This window comes from Pollachius pollachius, assembly GCF_949987615.1.
Source record: "Pollachius pollachius genome assembly, chromosome: 10".
Lineage (NCBI taxonomy): Eukaryota > Metazoa > Chordata > Actinopteri > Gadiformes > Gadidae > Pollachius > Pollachius pollachius.
The window spans coordinates 20,752,981-20,772,419 of NC_136943.1; the positions used below are offsets into that span (position 1 = coordinate 20,752,981).

The 19,439-nt window shown below is 46.5% G+C and overlaps 2 protein-coding genes across 2 annotated transcripts in view; one reads left to right on the forward strand and one right to left on the reverse strand.

The window, feature by feature from the left end:
• The first annotated feature begins 2,882 nt into the window (after window positions 1-2,882).
• Window positions 2,883-10,292, forward strand: purab (purine-rich element binding protein Ab). The gene has a single exon (XM_079745263.1). It carries the CDS (start codon window positions 2,913-2,915, stop codon window positions 3,756-3,758), a length of 846 nt encoding a protein of 281 aa, XP_079601389.1. The 5' UTR covers window positions 2,883-2,912; the 3' UTR covers window positions 3,759-10,292.
• A 1,477-nt stretch (window positions 10,293-11,769) lies between these two features.
• The window catches only part of psd2 (pleckstrin and Sec7 domain containing 2), a 38,474-nt gene continuing 30,804 nt past the window's right edge, over window positions 11,770-19,439 (reverse strand). Inside the window, exons 14-15 of the mRNA XM_079745001.1 lie at window positions 17,900-18,043; window positions 11,770-14,763 (exon numbers count right to left, since the gene is read on the reverse strand). Of these exons, the coding sequence (XP_079601127.1) occupies window positions 14,533-14,763; window positions 17,900-18,043 (375 nt within the window). The 3' untranslated portion in view covers window positions 11,770-14,532. The remainder of the gene's footprint in view (window positions 14,764-17,899; window positions 18,044-19,439) is intronic.

A 19,439-nucleotide genomic window follows, 5' to 3' on the forward strand; every position in this document is an offset into this window, starting at 1 on the left:
AAATAAATTTGCTATTAAATAAATAAATGCGGAATTATGAAATAAGAGTCATCTGAAATAAAAGTAGTCCTTTTGAAAAAACGTAATTTTTCAGTTATAAACGTATTTATTCATTTCCATATATTGACGAAATTATACATTTATATAATTATGCCTCGTTTATTTATTTCATAGCCATATTTATCCATACATTTATTAAATATATGATATTTAATATTTAATATATAGATATGTAATATTTAAATGGCATTCCATAGGTCAGTTTGGGTAGCCTATATATATAGAGCGAATTCCCTTTTGCCAGTAAACGGTGACGATGGAGCCCACCATTAAGAAGCTATTACACTCTGCATCAAGTTCACGACAAGAAATCCCAAGTGTCGACGTGCAGTGTTGCCAAAGTGGGCCAGATTGGACGGAAAAACGGACCCAATCTGGCAACACTGTAGACGTGGTTTAGGTTTTTCCTTTCCTGGAGGCTGCTGTGTAGAGCTACGGGTCGCGCGGCCGATCAATACTAACTTCAGGACGCCGCCGCTGTCCGTGGTGCTGAATGGGCGACGCTAAATGGGCTGAGACTCAAGGATGGAAACAATGAGCTCATCGACGAGCGTACACATCTATTGTGCCTTAGATTGTGACTTAAGGCCTGAACATTAACACTTGAATTGTGTCTAAAAGTTCAATAGAAAACAATAAATAAATAAACGTGTCTAATGGCCTTTTGCTCGTCGCGCTACCCATTAATCCATCTCATTCATTCACTTTTAAGTGGACTAATTATAGTTAAACCAGGCCTAAGGAAAGCCAGCCACCATAAAGGTGGCCGCTATGGTGATCTGAGGACATCATCCCTGAACCATGAACATGACGTCATTTAATAACTCACTCGGTTTGGAGCCTATATCCAAAGCCTGATACACCCGCGCACAGTGAGTGTTTGTTGGGTGGAGGGTCTCCAGAGAAAGAGCGCTGCCCCCTACTGGTCAGACACAGACACACATTCCTCTCAAACGTCTAACCTCAGTACATGACATCATGTAGAGAAATATGTTATCATGTATTCCTTGCGAAAGCCTTCTATCCTCTTAGTGCTTGTTTGACTTGAATTCGTTGTATAACCGAAAAACCTTTATGTTTTACAACTTTGTTGTGTTGGGTATTTATTCTGTCATTGTATATAAGTGTACATTAGGTTATTATTACCTAATACTAGTTATTCAATTCATTCATTCATTTGCTCACTTTTGATTAATTAATAAAGCTCATTTAACAATATGTTTCCTTTGCATACAAACACACACAAAGGCAGGCGTCATGAATCAGAAAAATAAACGAATAATCACACACATACTGATTCACTTTGTCTGTATTACCTGTCCTATCAGGTTACCTGGAGGCTGTTCTTCAATATATCTTCAGCATTCAACTTTAATCTTAATACAATATTTGTGTATTAACATATTCATAGGAGACATCTATCTAAATGGGCAATTTTAGAATTCTTCTTTTGAGTAATAATATTCCTATATAGATCCTTATGATTGCACATTCGTTCTTGCTATTGTTCATTTTTATATTTGTACATTATTTACTTTGAGATAATCTTATTACCTTAAACTGTTCAACTGGATACCTGACACCCTGCCCTCACCAGTAGGGCTGCCTCATACTTCAACTGCTCATCGTCACAAACAGACACCTTCACTGTCTTATACTGACCCTATTATTGTTATAGATTGATTGTATCATTGTACTATTTTTGTCACAAACTGATGCTTGTCCTATAATGACATTATCATTGTCCTAATGACATTCTCATTGCACCAATCAAAATGAAATATGTGCCAATGGAAAGATAAGTGATTTTGAGCATTTAGTCTCTGCTTTTAGCTTTAGTTGTATCTCTGCATTTGTCTCTCTATTTTGTCCACCGTGCTGCTGAACCATTCCATTGCCTGCTAAAAGCACGCAAACATCTATTTTGATGTGAGACCTCAACCTAGCCCTCATATAACCCTAACCATTTTGGTAAAGAAATGGCTCTGAGCGCATTCTGAATTCATTCCCACCTGAAGGACAGGGTTTTGCAGCCTGTGGCATTGCAGAACCTCAGTCATTGAACTTAAGTTGCTCAACAAACTTAAATTGTGGCTAATTAGGTAGTAGTTAGTTTAGTTGTAGTTTAATCCAGACGTCTCACATCTTTTAGTTAATAAACAGAAATTAGCCATCTAGTTTTTGTTCTAATTAATAAACGGTTTAAGAGGCCATCTTGCACTGCATAAAAAAAACAATGTGCAGAATATGCAACTGATGTTGTAAAGGCTTTCATCACTGCTTAGCTTATTCTGGTTTTTGGTTTGTAAATATATAGCAAATTGCAGGTTTATTTTCATTAAATATATGTTCCAAGGTATCCAGCATTCATGTAGGTTTAATCTCCAAACACCTGCATTCATGAGCTCCTATTTTGCATAATAGTTGAAAGTACATAAATAAATATGTCTATATGTCTTTATGTATATATGTCTATAAGTCTACATGTCTATATATATATATATATGTATGTGTGTGTGTGTGTGTGTGTGTGTGTGTGTGTGTGTGTGTGTGTGTGTGTGTGTGTGTGTGTGTGTGTGTGTGTGTGTTTCTCTATATGTCTATATGTCTGTAAGTCGATATGCCTTCTCGTATCACACACAACGTTGCGGGCAGCAAGACGCGTTGGTCTTGAACGCACCACGCTGCTCCAGCGGACTATAACCCATTACAGTAGCGGCTTTCATTTTTTCTATTTCTTAGTTCTCATCTGAGCCCCGAGTCTCGCGATAGAGCGGCGGAGTGGTTTGACAGGCAGTCGAGGTTGCAGCAGGCAGAGGGAGACGGTGGAAGGTAAGCAGGGAGGCAGCATCATGGCGGACAGAGACAGTGGCAGTGACCACGGAGGGCCCGCGGCAGGCCCCGGCTCGCTGCCTCCGGGCGCGATGGGCGCCGTGTCGCGTCTGCAGCACGACACCGAAGAGCTCGCCTCGAAGCGCGTCGATATCCAGAACAAGCGCTTCTACCTGGACGTGAAGCAGAATGCTAAAGGCCGCTTCCTAAAGATAGCCGAGGTCGGGGCTGGGGGAAATAAGAGCCGCCTCACTCTCTCCATGTCTGTGGCCGTGGAGTTCCGCGATTATCTCGGCGACTTTATCGAACATTACGCCCAGCTAGGCCCGAGCAACCCGGACATTGTGCAGGATGAGCCTCGACGCGCGCTCAAGAGCGAATTTCTGGTACGGGAGAATCGGAAATATTACATGGATCTGAAAGAGAACCAGAGGGGGCGGTTCCTCAGGATCCGACAGACCGTTAATCGGGGGCCCGGATTGGGAAGCGCACAAGGCCAGACCATCGCTCTACCGGCCCAGGGGCTGATCGAGTTCCGCGACGCTTTGGCCAAACTCATCGACGACTACGGGGTAGACGAAGAGCCGGCGGAGCTGCCCGAGGGCACCTCGTTGACGGTCGACAACAAGCGCTTCTTCTTCGACGTGGGCTCCAATAAATACGGCGTCTTCATGCGGGTCAGCGAGGTGAAACCCACCTACCGGAACTCCATCACGGTGCCGTGCAAAGTGTGGTCCAAATTCGGCAACACCTTCTGTAAGTACGCGGACGAGATGAGGAAGATCCAGGAGAGGAGTAGAGAGAAGCGCGCCTCCGAGCTGCTCCCCGAGGGGCCGCACGGGGGCGACGAGGGAGACGACGACTGACGCGGAGCCGCACGCGGCGGCGGAGGCGGAAAAGAAGAAGAGTGAAAAGAGATGATGAAAAAATACATGAACCACGCAGACAAAAAACTGAACTTTAAGAAAAATAACAGACTTTAACTGTAAAATAGAGACGAGAGAATTCCAAGGGAATCACCCCCACCATCACCACCACCAACAACACTACCACCATCCCCCCCAACCTCCCCCTCTCTCCCATCTCCCCCCCCCCCACCCTCCCCCCCCACACACACAACCTCCACAGACATGGCAGCGCCTCGGCTGTCACCTCCTCGCGCATTGTACTGGACGCCCCCCCCCCCCTCCCCACTGACCGACCGTGCTGCTACCAAGACTCACCTGTAAGATATGAACTGTTGTTTTTACCTACTTGATCTAAACGTGACAATGAACTGAGTGTATCGACCACACCACAGATTTTGCACACCTTCGAAGCTATTTCGAATCAAATGATTTTCAAAATGGTAAAAAAAAATATGATGATAATAATAATAGAGAGCTATATTAAGATTTAAACAAAAAACGAAACCAGATATATATCTATTAATACAGAGGATACCGAAATAACTACAACAAATTACGGTCTTAAAGTTTAAAGAGTATTTGACATCAGCACAAAGAGAATATATATTGTGGACTTTCTAAAAACCAAAATTTGAACAACAGATGCAAAGTTTATTATATTCGTAGCCTAGAATAAAGATGAGCGCTTAAAGAGTGTGACAGGCGCACCACAGGCTTATTAACGCTCAGCATGCGGAGATTCATGTCTGAATAGACCTTTAGTAAGGTAGGCTTTAGTCTTCATTTTAACCCAAGAGTAGCTGGCTAATGGCAGCATTTTGTCCATGCTATTATGGGATTGGTTACAAATCAAACGACTAGCCTGTGTTGCGTGTGAATGAACGGGATGCGTGTATCTCTGTGCGCTACTATTCAGCATCCAATCTCGTGTCACCATGTCCATATAAACTTAATGAAAAAAGTGCTAACTTAGATGTACTAATTATGATTTTGTGAATCAGCAGTTAAAAAAAAAATCATTTTTAAAATGCCCACGTTTTCTGCGGGTAAAATACTTTTCCTTTTCCCCTTCTGGAAGGAGGGGGATGCGAAACGATACGGCCCACCTGTGGGAGCGCCAGGCGTGGAAAACAAAACAAAAAGAGGCGTTGGCGCAGCGCGCGACTGCGTCCAAGGCATCCTCTCTGACGTCATTACAACTCGGTGCCTTATACACTCCACTCGTTTACGTGTCCTCACGTGGTCCGTACGTTTCATTGATGAGCGCCGTAGGCCAGGAAGTGCGAGGCTGTGCTTGACGCTCGTTGCGTGCCGGGCCCATCTTCTTCGCATTAAACGACGTGAACACACTGGGAGGCTTCCCAGCTGTGGTACAGAGTGAAACGAAGGCGGTCTCTGCCCTGTTCAGGACAGCCCCAGGAGGATGAGGCCAGGCCGTGGCTGTGGGAGGGCCTGTGGTGTGTGTAGGCCCGCATGGCACCAGGTGGGAGCTCTGCGGTGACACCAGCTGAGGTGGGGGGGGGCACCACCGGCACCCTAGCGTTAAAAGCGGTCGCCGGCCGGGGGTTGGATGAGGACATCCGTCAGAGTGGAGGTAGATGCTGCATAGAGAGCCAGGCCAGGCCCTGTAGAGAGGCAAGGCCCTCTACACCGGGACCCCGCTGTGGTAAAGACGTGAGTCCCCTGAGAGTCGGGGCCCAGGCAGTATCTCTCTCCTTATGGTGCTACAGCCCCTTGATAGTTCCCAGGGGGCCCTCGCCTGTCACTTTTGCATTATTATTATTATGAATATTATTATTATAAAGGTTATGCTTTTTGTTGTCCTCAAAAGTTGTATACACATTTGATCGCCCAGTGTCCTGTGACGTGTCGGTCTCCTTCTCTCCCTCTCTCTCTCGGGCGGCGGGGGGTCCACTGGCTGAGGCTGGACGTTTCTCACTAGTGTGCAATATTGTGTACGTGCCAATAGTGGCATTGTATCACATGTATAGACTCTTATTAAACATATATGTAAAAAAGATGTATAGGCTATGTGATCGATAGATATTTGAGAAGCATGACAACGAGGTTGATAATTCTGCATCATATTACCGAAATGTGAAGTCTTTCTCCTGAGGCACTTGCTCTTATGTGGGAGTTCATCCTATAGCGAAAGAAAAACGGCAAAAAAAAAACAGTCTGAGCGATGGTGAGGTGGGCTGCCTTGTCTGTTCTCGGTGTAGACTAGTCTCAGTGTTTTGCGTTCCCCCTCCCCTGTAGAATTACCCCCTGGACAAAAAAGCAAGGTCAAGCCCAGTCCGCGTCTCTTGCTTGGACACTTTACACACTGAGCAGAGAGTTTAGGAAGGCCCTCCATTATGTCTCCTATGTCACGTTCTCTGTAACGGCATAACAGTGGAGCATCATGGGAATTTGAGTCCTTGGCTAGCACGCACACAGACACACACACACGTGCGCGTGACGCGACAACACATTAAAATGTAATGCCCCCTCTTCCTTACCAAGGCCTCTCCCTGCTAACAGTGAGTAGCCACTGGTGAATATTGAATACAGCTTTGTAGAACTGCCCCCTTTAACAAACAGAACACAACGGCCGTGCGTGGCCAGAGGAAGTCTTCCTGTGTGTCGCCTTGTGCGGGGCGGTTGATAGCAGGTGAGGCTGAGAGGCAGCCCTTTGAGTCGGGCTGTCTCTCTGCCTGCGTCTCTCCGCCTGCAGCGGGGCCCGAGGACAGAGCTCAGTGGTGGCAATGGCGGGTCACTGAGTTCGTTTTCCTTTTTTCTACCCTCTTTTTTTCTCCCCTTCCCCTCGGAGGGCCGCACTCCTTCCAGTCCTGCTGACCGCTCGCCCCTAAAATCGAAGGCCCGCCCGGTGAAATTGTGTTCATAAAACACGAACCCATTTCCATTTTGATTCGGATAATCCACCCGACACCTCACTTCCCCCCCTCCCTGACCCACTCCCTACGTAGCAACGGCACCTAACAGACTCGGCAGAATATTCCTTCGGCTTCGACCCGGTTGACCTCAAACCGTTTGTCTGCGCATTAGTTAACAATCAGCGAGGCGCAGAGTGAGCTGCTAACTTCCCCCTATCAGGTTTATTTAAAGTAGGCTGGATTAGATGGGTCTTATACCAGCCAGGCACAGCCAGACCGATCACCAGAAAGTGACCTGCCACCGGCCGGGGAGAGGCAGAGAGGGACAGACAGTTCCCAACGCCTGGATGTCTGCGAGCACAGACTGTGTGTGTGTGTGTGTGTGTGTGTGTGTGTGTGTGTGTGTGTGTGTGTGTGTGTGTGTGTGTGTGTGTGTGTGTGTGTGTGTTTGTATGGAAAAGGCCCCAGCAGGTAGACGGCCCTATTAATGTTACTGAAAAGCCCAGGCGCTGCCTGCCCTGCCAGAGAACCTGTGCCAGTGCACATCTGGGGCTAAAACAGAAACAAAACGCCCTAATCCGGTCCTCCTCATTCTCCCTCTGTTTCTCTCTCTTCTCCATCTTTCTATAAACTTGATTTATTCTCGATGGAGCTCGGCTGTTTTGATGGAGCCAAGGAAATAGTTGGAGTGCGGGGGGGGGGGGAGGGGGTAGGTGGTTAGATCCCATCTGGCTGAAGCAGGGTGTTTCGGGGTCCAAAGTTTGTCTCAAGAGTGCTGCTGAAAGGCCCAGAGAAGCCTGGCACTGCACTGTGGACGGCAGCCCGAGTGTGTGGAGGAGTGTGGGATTAGTGGCTCAGTCACTCCCCTAGTGGACGACCACGGCACTTCTATTTCCTAGTTACCTTATCCTGTCCTCGTTCCAGGAAGCGAAGAAAGGCAGTAACCTGGGCTTTGACGCGTCCCCACATCACGGGGCGGCGGGTTGTGTTTGGGTCGGCCCTCGGGTCTGCACATCCTCTGCTGATCCCAGGAAATAGTTCTCTGGCCTCACGTTGATTTGAAACGAAGCCTCCTGTAGGCCACACTAAGAACTGGAAATCAAAAGAAAAGTCACGTTCCTCTTCTCTTTTCCCTTCTCCACCATTGGCCAAATACAGTCTGCATCTGCTTATTGACTTCACTTTTTGCCTCACTCGAAAAGCACTTTTTTCTTCCCTCCCAAAGTTTCAAAAGGTTGTCTTTTCTCCTTGCAGACAGTTATTAAAAGGGGTGAGGCTAAACGGACTGTTACGTCTGTGACCACGACATGATGTCCGCCGAATCATGCAAACTTCTTCAGTCATTTCGGGTCAGTGAGGTGGTGATCTTGCAGGGCCAGACTCTTGCACGTTACACTAAAGTGCGGGAAAATTCACGCACAAAGTTGAATGACAAAGAGCAGAGAGATCTCTTGTCGATCAGATGACCCCAGGACCACTACTGTCAGCTGTGTCACAGCTCTGTCAAGAGCGGAAAACAGAACAATCTTCTGGGCAAATTCTTCACTAACATGTTTGACGAGAGCTTTCTTCCCAGACACTTATCCGCACTCAGTGCGGCCTGCAAGGGTCTGGCCCCTGGAGATTAGGAACTACAAAGATGGCCGTGAGTGCACTCGGGTGCATTTAAAAAAATAAGAGAATGATCGTTAAAATGGTGCAAACGAGATGCAGTCTAATCTAGTCTATAGGAACGAGCACAGAGTGCTACTTAAAAAAAACAGAAGGTGACCTTGCAGCCATGTTGCATAGGCCTACCCACAATGCACCCTGATCTGTATACAAGGATTCAAGTTCAAAATGGAAGGTTATTTTCTCACTTTCAGACGTGTTTGCTTTAAAATGTCAGTTATCGAGTGGTGCGGTGTCACCGCGGCTAGGAGCAGCGTGCGCGCGGCAGAGGGCACGCTGAAGGGAGGAGGCTGGGAATGACCTATTAAGCGTAATATAAGGCAATCGCGATAACTTCTGAGGCCCTAGTCAAAACCCCCTACTCTGCGACTATTTTTCCTTAGAACTGCTGTGCTTGCTACTACTACTCCTGTTGATGTGTGTATCTTTTATGATTTTGTCAGACACGCGTATGGTGATATGAATCTGGTAACGGTCTTATCAATCAATGATCAAACCAGTCCTGGAAACGTTTTACTGGTCAAATATTGTTGCATGTGGTCCATGCACAAAACTAGTACTGTTGTCATGGCTACATCTGTAGGTGTGTGTGTGTGTGTGTGTGTGTGTGTGTGTGTGTGTGTGTGTGTGTGTGTGTGTGTGTGTGTGTGCGTGTGTGTGTGTGTGTGTGTGTGTGCGTGTGTGTCTATTGATCTGCTTATCATTGCAGTGTGCAACATGGGACTATTCATGGCTGATGTATCTGACTGTAATGTAACACATGTTCAAATTGAAATATCACCCTTCTGTCTGGCTTTGCTCGAGCAAACCCTTTCAGACGGCCGACTCCAAACGCCCACAAGGTGTTCCACACACTGGCCAACCGCGCAAGTGCTGTCGATTTTCTATTTTGTTTGTTTTTGATTTCTTTTGAACTGGCCATTTACACTTCCAGATGCTCGCACAGCCAATCAGAGCCTCTGGTCCAAGCCAAGCACTCTATGACACATCAGAAACAATGGAGAGAGAATGCAGTGGTTGAGTTCCCCACATCCTTCGTTTGCACAGATTATTATAACTAGGGTCCATCATGTTTGCAGACTGTATAGGCTACTGTTGTGTGTAGTGAAAAAAAAATAGGAATGGTACCTGAAATGTTTTTGAAGACATTATGAATATGATGTTGGAAATGAATCCTTGAGCTGAAGGGGTGGGTTCCATGCACAAAAACCATATCCATGTCACCATATGGTCAGATCCCCTTACCATCCCCCATATGAAATGATATGTTGTATCTTTCAACAAATATTTTATCTGTGGCGTGTGTGTATATAAATATATATATATAAATATATATATATATATATATGGTTTGTTATATATGATGCTCCTCCTTTCAAAAAAATATACAATGTTAACAGGAAAAACATATTGCTGTTTTTTTCCTTCGTATTTTATACTTACAGAAAGCATTGAATAAAAAAATGGATAAATACTTGCACTTTAGATATATTAAGAAAAATTAAAAAATCTGCATATTATTTTTGATAGGGATCTCACATTCAAAGAGTATAAATTGCAGGCTTTGTGACTATTGCTGGACAGAGATGTACTGAGTTGTACTTATTGAAATATATTTTGTCTGTGTCAGAAGGGTTACTAAAGTAAATTGCATGATTAAGTAGTGCTACACCGATATTGTTCCTTTTTCCTTTTTCTTTTGGTAAAAACGTCTGAAAAACTGTGATAACAATCCTCTTGTATCATGTCCCCCCCTCCTCCTCCCTGATCGCCCCCACCTTCTAGAGTATTCCCCAGTGGAATACGGCCTTTTCCCCTGACTACATGAAGATGGTGCTTACTTTGGCTTTGACATCCAGCTCATCCTAAAACATCCTAACATCATTCTAACTGGCGTCCTCACTCCTCATTTATTTCTGTTTATGTACTCTCACTACCTTATTAAATTTCCTTTGATGGCAAAAAAAGGCTGTGTTGTTTTGTACGTTGCTGTTTGTTTTGATGTTGAGGAAGCTGTCGTCTGAATAACCGCGCAATAAAGAGTCCATTCCACGTGTCCGTGTCTCTTCACCGCTGCTTGAGCCTCAGACCCTGCCCTTTTGGTTCAGCACCGTCCGGCCCGCTTCAGAACCAAGGACTTCAAAGTAAAAGTTCTCCCCAGATCAGATGTATGTTTGACCTTAATCAGGGTCATAGATGAACTCAAGTGAACCCAGGGCTTTGTGGGGACAGTGCCTAGTGTAGCGCTAAGCATAGTCATTTAGCAGACACTTTTATTCAAAGCAACTTGCAGTGGATTCATAGGCTGCAGCTAGGGGGGGTAAAGGCATCTTGCACCATGTATAGGAACCACACATTGGGGGTTTCCCTGGAGGTCCTTGCTGCTACGCTATTCTGCCCCAACCCACCCACTGAGAAACGAAACCCAAGGACACTCATAACTTGAGTCCCTTTTCCACGTTACGGCCCTATAAGCTTATAGTCTGCCATTGCTTTATAATGTACCCCTGCCCTATTTTAAGCTGACTGAGGTGTATATAAGCTATCTTTAACCACACCTGACTACTGAACAATTTAGTATAGGTACGTACACTGCTGTTATCCAGGCTCTTCTCAGTCTGGTTTCTATAGGTCTGCATTATTTTTATGTATTTGGGAAGGTATGGCAGAGAGAGGGAAGCACATGCAGCAAAGGACCATGGGCAGGAATCAGACCCGGTTCACTGTGGCAAGGACTGGACCTAAATGGTACTCGCTCTAACCGGTGTGCCACCGGGACACCCCAGGCCTACATTATTGTGTCAGATATGTTAATGTAATCCACTATGAGTCAGATTGTCTTTCATGGATGGCTTTAGCCTTGATGTCAGTATGTTTCTGCTGGTCCACCCAGCTGCTGCACATTCTTCCTGTCTATGTGTCCATCGCAACAACACAACTCATCAAATCGCACTTAAATGTTTAAAAAGCCATTTGGTATTGTGCTGATTGTGATGAAGTGCTAGGCTACAGAAACGCACCTGAATCAGGTTATCCTGCTCCCTGTATATCATATAGAAGAACTATATATTATTGAAGAGGAAGTGCAATGGGTGCCGTAAAGGGTTAGGTTAGTTAGGTACTCTGTTCCTCTTCCTCCATCACACAGACCTCTGCAGGTTTTTATTTCCATGGTGATACAAAGGAGAACCAAATAACCATTCTGATTTATTTCCCCAATAATAAATAAATAAATACATTAGATTAATATTTCTAAAGAATCTCAGGCTAACACAACCACAGATGATGATGAATTTCAGAGAGATTAATCCTGTCTTTTCGGCTCTTCCAGGGCAAGTGAGGAATCAATCAGGATCAACTTTCAGATAAAACATTTGAGGCGGCAGAAATAAAGAAACACAATCACAACAATGTGTATAAAAGCTTACTTTATGAAGCACGGACTACCCAGTAAATATGTCCTTTACATTAGTTCAGTATCCAGTCCGGAAACACATCGGATATACAAACAAATTGACAACCAAATAAAGAACAAAAAGTATGTTCAACGGTGACATCGAAGCGCCTTAGTTGTCATTTCCTTAAATAAACGAATCAACAGTTTCAATATTATTTTTTCGCTCACAATCTATGTTACAGCACAGGCCTACCCTAGCACGACAGCCAAAGTGACTACAAGGGGTGTATATATATATGTACATATATATATATATTCTTACGAGTCAGCTTTAGAAAAGGGGAGAAGGTCAGTTCGGGAGATCTGGCGACTCTTCTACTGGAATATACAAACCATGTGGTCCAGCGACTCACCAGAATCCAGATGTAATGTTCATTCACCATCCAATCCCCCCACCTCAGAGAAGCCTCGAGTCGGAGGGTAAGTCCCATAGCTTCCACCAGGCCCAGGCGTCCAACCCCGTCTCCTGTCCATGGGGGCGAGTGAAAGGTGGGGAGGGGGGGCTAGGGTTGGGGTAGGAAGGGCAAAAGCTGAGCCGATCTACAGTTGTGTCAAAGCTTTATTCATAAGAGAATCATACCTGCGTGTGTGTGTGTGTGTGTGTGTGTGTAAAAGCGACAGTGATCAGTTAAGGTGCTTATCAATTGCAGTACCTTCACACCCCAGCCCACCCTATCGCCTCTCGATCAGAAAAGGTCAGCTTCCAAACCGAAAACACTTTGAAAACCACCTTGGTACAAAGAAACATAAAAACAAGAAGAGACTCAATGTGTCCCAGGTCCCCCCTTTGTCTATAAAAGAACTCCTTCCTAGTTAGAAGCAAAGGTCCGCCCTCCTCCTCCTCCTCGCCATGATGAAGAACTGGTGTCTGTGGTAACGCCGTCGGTGGATCCCCAGAGATAGGTCCCTTCGCCAGTCTGACCAGCAGGCCCGCTGCTAAACCAACCAACCAGACGACCGTAAAAAAACACCCGCTCCGTGCCTTGACCTCTACACTCTCACGCCGTCGTAACGTCGTGAATACCGCCAGCGATACGCGGTTTGCACCCCAGTGTCCTCGGACAAGACACTCTAATGAATAGACGTGTCTGAGAGCGGTCTGCGAACGTCTCCGCACAGAAGGAGAAACACACCGGGTCTGTGGGGACTGAAGGCGGTGAGGTCTTTCGTCGTTTGATTAGCGAGTTGATTTGTGTTATGTAGCTGGCGGTAAACCATTTTACGTTTGTGTTAGAAGTCCTACTTCACACATACACATGCTGAATAGGGGTTCAAACATGTCATCTTACAAAGGAATAAAACCCTGGTTCCCTGATGTTACCACCCTGTTCTGTCTGTAGAAACCCTGTCTCAACTGCAAGCACTTAACGGCATGCAAACATGCAGTGTGTGCATTCTCTCTCAATCACACACACACACACACACACACACACGCAAAGATGTTTGCAAACACAAAACCCACGGGTGCGTAAACAGAACACCCACACAAAACATTACACATAAACACACCATCCAGAAGCACACACTTTTTCTGTGTTCAATCGTAGTCCTTCCACACATGAGTTTCCTGTTCGATTCCGGCTCGGAAGCTGAGAAGAGACCTCCAGGAAGTCTCCGGGGTCTCTGGCCCACCCGGGGCTCAGGCTACTTTTAAAAAGTCCAGCTGCTTCCTTCCTCCATGACGCTGACCACCGTGACCTACACAAAAAACCCAGTCCACGGCAGAGGGATCTCTTTATCCAAATTAGAACACACAGACCGCTCTCGGTCTCTTTCAGATTCACATGATTCTGGAGTCAGGAGTGAGAAGAGTAGAATGCATATTGCTGCTGTACATCAAGGCTGCAGAAACACAACCCCAGACGTTATGACAAAGCCACTCTGCGGGTCTGGGTCATTACATTGTGAGGACCAGGAACATTTCACAAGCTTCAACGACACGTTCTAAACAGGGGTATATAGAGTGCAGGTGATTTCAAGCAAGGCAGGAATGTGTGGCTGTGGCCAAAGATTGTTCTGTGTGGTTCATGTGTGTAAGGGTCAATCAAATAGAAGAGCCGGAACGCGTGAGCCAATCCGATCGCGGGTCGACAATGTCTCCACGATATGAAATAAATAAATAAATAGGCTCCACCCAGAAGGGGGGTCGTACTTCAATGTCCCGAAGTTCTTCCAGAGAGCAGCCATTGTTGTAGTTCTTTCATAATAATGTTGACATCACGCAGCCACACACATACACACACACCCACATGCACACACACACACACATTCATACGTGTTCACACACACACGCACGCACGTGTCCACACACAAGCAGGGGAGCGGGGACGAGACAAAATGCTACAGTTATTCGCTTGTGGTCTGTCCAAAATCCAAACATAAAAAAATATCATAACTTAAATCTGCTTCTACAAAGAAGGGGGCAGAGGCTGCTGCACAAATAATACTGACGACGTGGTTTCAGACAGAGTTATTGATCCGTAGTGATCACGTGGGACGTGCGTCCATAAGGGGGGGGCTTCTCTTCAGACGGTGGGGGGGGGGGGGGGGGGGCGTTCTTCATATTTTGCTCAGGGAGCATCACCGTGGAGACGGAGACTCCACGACGAAAGGTTGTTCATCCATGATGTGACTGCTCGGAGCTTGTTTAACAGAGTTGGGGGGGGTTGGCCCTGATGATGATGATGATGGAGGAGGCGGAGGAGGAAGGCGGGACGGGGGGGCTGGTTCAGCTCCGCTGCCCGGGGCCGGTGCGACCGGACGCGCGGCCGTTCGGAGGCCCCTGGGCGTGCTGGCTGATGGAGGGCGAGGACTGTGTCTTGCGGAGCAGGGCCCCCCCGGCGCGGGGCACCTCCGGCCCCGTGGCCAGCATCACGCTGGCCTCGATCTTCTCCAGGTCGTCCGTCTCCGCCCGCAGCTTGGCCTGCAGCAGCCCCATGTAGCTCTCGTAGCGCCCCTTCTGCTCACAGGGGGAGAGAGAGAGAGAGACCGGGGGTTAGTGATGGGAGAGAGAGAGAGAGACCGGGGGTTAGTGATGGGAGAGAGAGAGAGAGACCGGGGGTTAGTGATGGGAGAGAGAGAGAGAGACCGGGGGTTAGTAATGGGAGGGAGAGAGAGACCGGGGGTTAGTGATGGGAGAGAGAGAGAGAGACCGGGGGTTAGTAATGGGAGGGAGAGAGAGACCGGGGGTTAGTGATGGGAGAGAGAGGGGGATAGTAATGGGAGGGAGAGAGAGACCGGGGGTTAGTGATGGGAGAGAGAGGGGGTTAGTAATGGGAGGGAGAGAGAGACCGGGTTAGTGATGGGAGGGAGAGAGAGAGACCAGGGGTTAGTGATGGGAGAGAGAGAGAGAGACCAGGGTTAGTGATGGGAGAGAGAGGGGGTTAGTAATGGGAGGGAGAGAGAGAGCGGGGGTTAGTGATGGGAGAGAGAGGGGGATAGTAATGGGAGGGAGAGAGAGACCGGGTTAGTGATGGGAGGGAGAGAGAGAGACCAGGGCTTAGTGATGGGAGAGAGAGAGAGAGACCAGGGTTAGTGATGGGAGAGAGAGGGGGTAAGTAAGGGGAGGGAGAGAGAGATCGGGGGTTAGTGATGGGAGACAGAGGGGGTTAGTAATATTAAGTAAGATTTGATTCAATTTGATGGTATAATTTATCAATTGGGGCACTTTATATATACATATAAAATGATCTATAGCTATCTTTAGATATTGATAGCTATAGATCTATATCAGTGGCGGCTGGTGGTTTTTAAAGTGAGGGAGGAAGGACTGCGCGCTTGGTTGCCATTGGCCTGCATGCACTGTTGGTGTATGGTGGCATAAGAATGTGAGACTCAAGTTGTTTCAGGGTGTTTTGGTGAACTACAAAATAGTTGGGAGGGATAGTTATGTGAATAAAATTGATACAAAGCCACCAGTGGCATCACTGTAATTTGAAAGCTGGTGGGCAGCATGTCTTTGAAATGGACTGTAAGGGCAGAAGGAAAGGATGCAAAGCCCATTAGTCAAATCAGGCCTACTCTTGATTTGTAAAAGTAAATAGAAAAATCTGGGCCTATTTTTGCCCTCAATGACTGAAGTTATTGGTTGTAATTTAGTTATGTTTATTTTCAGTTACAATTGTTTTAAGAAAAGTCTCAAGACCAAAAGTGATGCCATTTCAACATCATGCTCTGAATCATTCACCCTTTCCACACCCTTTCCACAATATCAAACAGAACGGTCAGAGTAACAAACTAGTAAAAGAACAAGAACATTATTTCAAACAACCTGATCTATAGGCATGGTGCCTACCAAGGAAAGTCGCATAGCAGCACCAACGTGAACTTGACACTTGTCGTGGCGTTTGGTTGCCCTATCAAGATTTTTCACATCAGTGAAACCATGAACAGCCCACGTTGGAGATTTGCCATTATTCATTAGCAAACAGGGCCAGCAATACAGTCGATTGCTAGAGATGCTACCAGTAAGCCATGAGTACCTAGCAAACCATGTAGCACCCACATCACTGACGTTGCCATTACTTTTGGTGATCTCGATTTTGCGAAGTGGTCAACCTTTTTCTTTGGTCGCTAACTTAGCATTGTAACTCAATGAATGGAATGCTTTGTGTAATTAAACATGAACAATGTCCTCTGTTTCCAATGTTTCCATTGTACACTTTATTTGCAAATGTTAGAATCTCGTTATCCTTCAGATGATTTCACCTGCTTTGCATCTCTGAGTGGCAATGCAAGCAGAGCAGGTTTGTTATCGACAGCGTTGCCAGATTGGGTAGATTTCTCGCCCAATGCTAATTTTTCCAGCCTAACGTGGTTAAAAGTAGCCCAATTAGGAGGGAAATCTGCCCAATCTGGCAACACTGCTCACCAGCCAGGGATCCTGCTTATTGGTTCATAGCGCAGCGCAAATAGATTTTTGTGCGAATCAGACCCCTTAAGGTCACACCCACTCGGGGGAGGACTTTCCTCCTCTCTCCCATTGAAACGCATGTTATTCACCGGCCGCCAGTACTTTCGGGGAAATGAATGGGAGTCAATGGAGGCTGAGGGAGGAACGTCCTCCCTGAAGTAATTGTCAAGTGGCGATAGGGGGTGCTAATGTCCCTTTACCCAGGGAAACAAACATTATATATTCAAAGGCATTAAAGTTGTCATATTTCAGGGCATTAATTCATTACAGTAGTCTGGGCAATCTACATTTTTTATTCTCAACAATGTTAAGGAGGATCTTCCTCCCTCTCCTCAATGGAGAAGCCTCCACTGATCTATATGTATATAGATCATAGATATGATATACCAACAAAACCATCAGTGATCGGACCTCATACATCCCATGAACAAACTACAACTATCCCAGTGACAAACAAAGAGACCATCAGAGACCATTACAGTGACAATCAGAGATCATCAGAGACCATCAGTGACCATCACAGAGACCATCACAGACCATCACAGTGACCATCAGTGACCATCACAGGGACAGTTGCACCAGCGATGCTCTACTGGGAGTGGATGAGGTGTCATACTTTATACATATTCATAAATATATACACTACCGTTCAAAAGTTTGGGGTCACCCAGACAATTTCATGTTTCCCATGAAAACTCACACTTTTATTCAACAGTTTTCAGCTGTGCTAACATAATTGCACAAGGGTTTTCTAAACGTACATTAGAGGAGTGATGGGTGCTGGAAATGGGCCTCTGTACACCTATGTAGATATTCCATAAAAAATCTGTAATTTACCACATTAACAATGTCTAGACTGTATTTCTGATTAATTTAATGTTATCTTCATTGAAGACAATTCTAAGTGGGCCCAAACTTTTGAACTTTTGTGTGTGTGTGGGCGTGTTTGTGTGTGTGTGTGTGTGTGTGTGTGTGTGTGAGGGGCCCCAGCAGACCTCGTAGGTGAGGGTGTGTGTGTGTGTGTGTGTGTGTGAGGGGCCCCAGCAGACCTCGTAGGTGAGGGTGTGTGTGTGTGTGTGTGTGTGTGAGGGGCCCCAGCAGACCTCGTAGGTGAGGGTGTGTGTGTGTGTGTGTGTGTGTGTTTGTGTGTGTGTGTGTGTGGGGGGGGGGGGGCCCAGCAGACCTCGTAGGTGAGGTAGTGCTCCTTGATGCGGTACTCCTCCCAGGCGCGGCTCTTGGGGTCGGGGGAGGGCGGGCTCTTCCGGTGCTCCTCCAGCTCCTGACTCATCTGCTGCAACTTGCTCTCGTGACTCAGCAGCTGCTCCTCCTGAGCCAATCACAGAAGCACAAAGTCAACACAGCCCCCCTCCTAAAAACACAGCCAATCAGATAGGATGTAATGTAATGAGTAAGTAGTGGGCGGGGCATAGCACTTCTTGTCGGCTGTTCATTAGAGAGTAGTGAAGCAGACACTGGTTTGAATTGGCATTCAGAGTGAAGCTAATTCCTACAAATATGTAATTATAATGCATGAAAGGCGAACTGTGTATGGTTTTCTATTGTTTTGTCAAAGAAAACGTGTCACACGGTAATGTTAGATAAAGCTAATGACTGTGGAAATGATCATTCTCTCATATTCAATTCTAATCCATTGTACTATACTATTCCATTATACACTGAGGTAAAGTAAATACACTTGCTCATGACACATAGTGACACACATCCCTTTATAAACTCTGACCTGTATCTATGTGTTCAAGTGGTCTGTCACACAGCGAAGTGACAGCTCACCACGTCAACGGCCAGAGGCATCAAACACTCACACACAGCAGCACGCAGTGTGGAGGAGGTGCGTTGGTGTACAGATGGTGGATTGTATCACGGTGGAGGTGGTGTCTTAGGATGTGGGTGCTGTATCAGGGCGCAGGTGGTGAATTAGGGTGTTGTTTCAGGGAGGAGGTGGAGGTGGTGTCTTAGTGTGTAGATGGTGCATTAGGGTGCAGGTGGTGAATTAGGGTGTTGTTTCAGGGAGGAGGTGGAAGGTGGTGGATGTGGTGTATCTGTGTGGAGGTGGCGTATTGGGTTGATGATGGAGGTGGGGTCTTAGTGTGCAGGTGGTGTACAAGGGAAGGTGCATTAGGGCAGGGTTTGAGGGAGGTGGTTGTGTTGGTGTATTAGTTTGAAAGTAGAGTATTATAGTTGCAGGTGGTGCAATACGGTGGTGTTTCAGGGTTAGGGTTCAAGGTGGAGCTGCTGTTCATGGCCTGGCTATCGCCGCTCTGGGTGGTGTATCGGTGTGAACGTAGTGTTTATGGCCTGGCTAGTGCTGTTCTGGGTGGTGTATCTAGTGCTGTTCTGGGTGGTGTAACCAGTGCTGTTCTGGGTGGTGTAACTAGTGCTGTTCTGGGTGGTGTAACTAGTGCTGTTCTGGGTGGTGTATTGTTTAAATGAGGAGGTGGTTTTATGGCCTGGCTAGTGCTGTTCTGGGTGGAGTATCTAGTGCTGTTCTGGGTGGAGTATCTAGTGCTGTTCTGGGTGGAGTATCTAGTGCTGTTCTGGGTGGAGTATCTAGTGCTGTTCTGGGTGGAGTATCTAGTGCTGTTCTGGGTGGTGTATCTAGTGCTGTTCTGGGTGGTGTATCTAGTGCTGTTCTGGGTGGTGTATCTAGTGCTGTTCTGGGTGGTGTATCTAGTGCTGTTTTGGGTGGTGTATCTAGTGCTGTT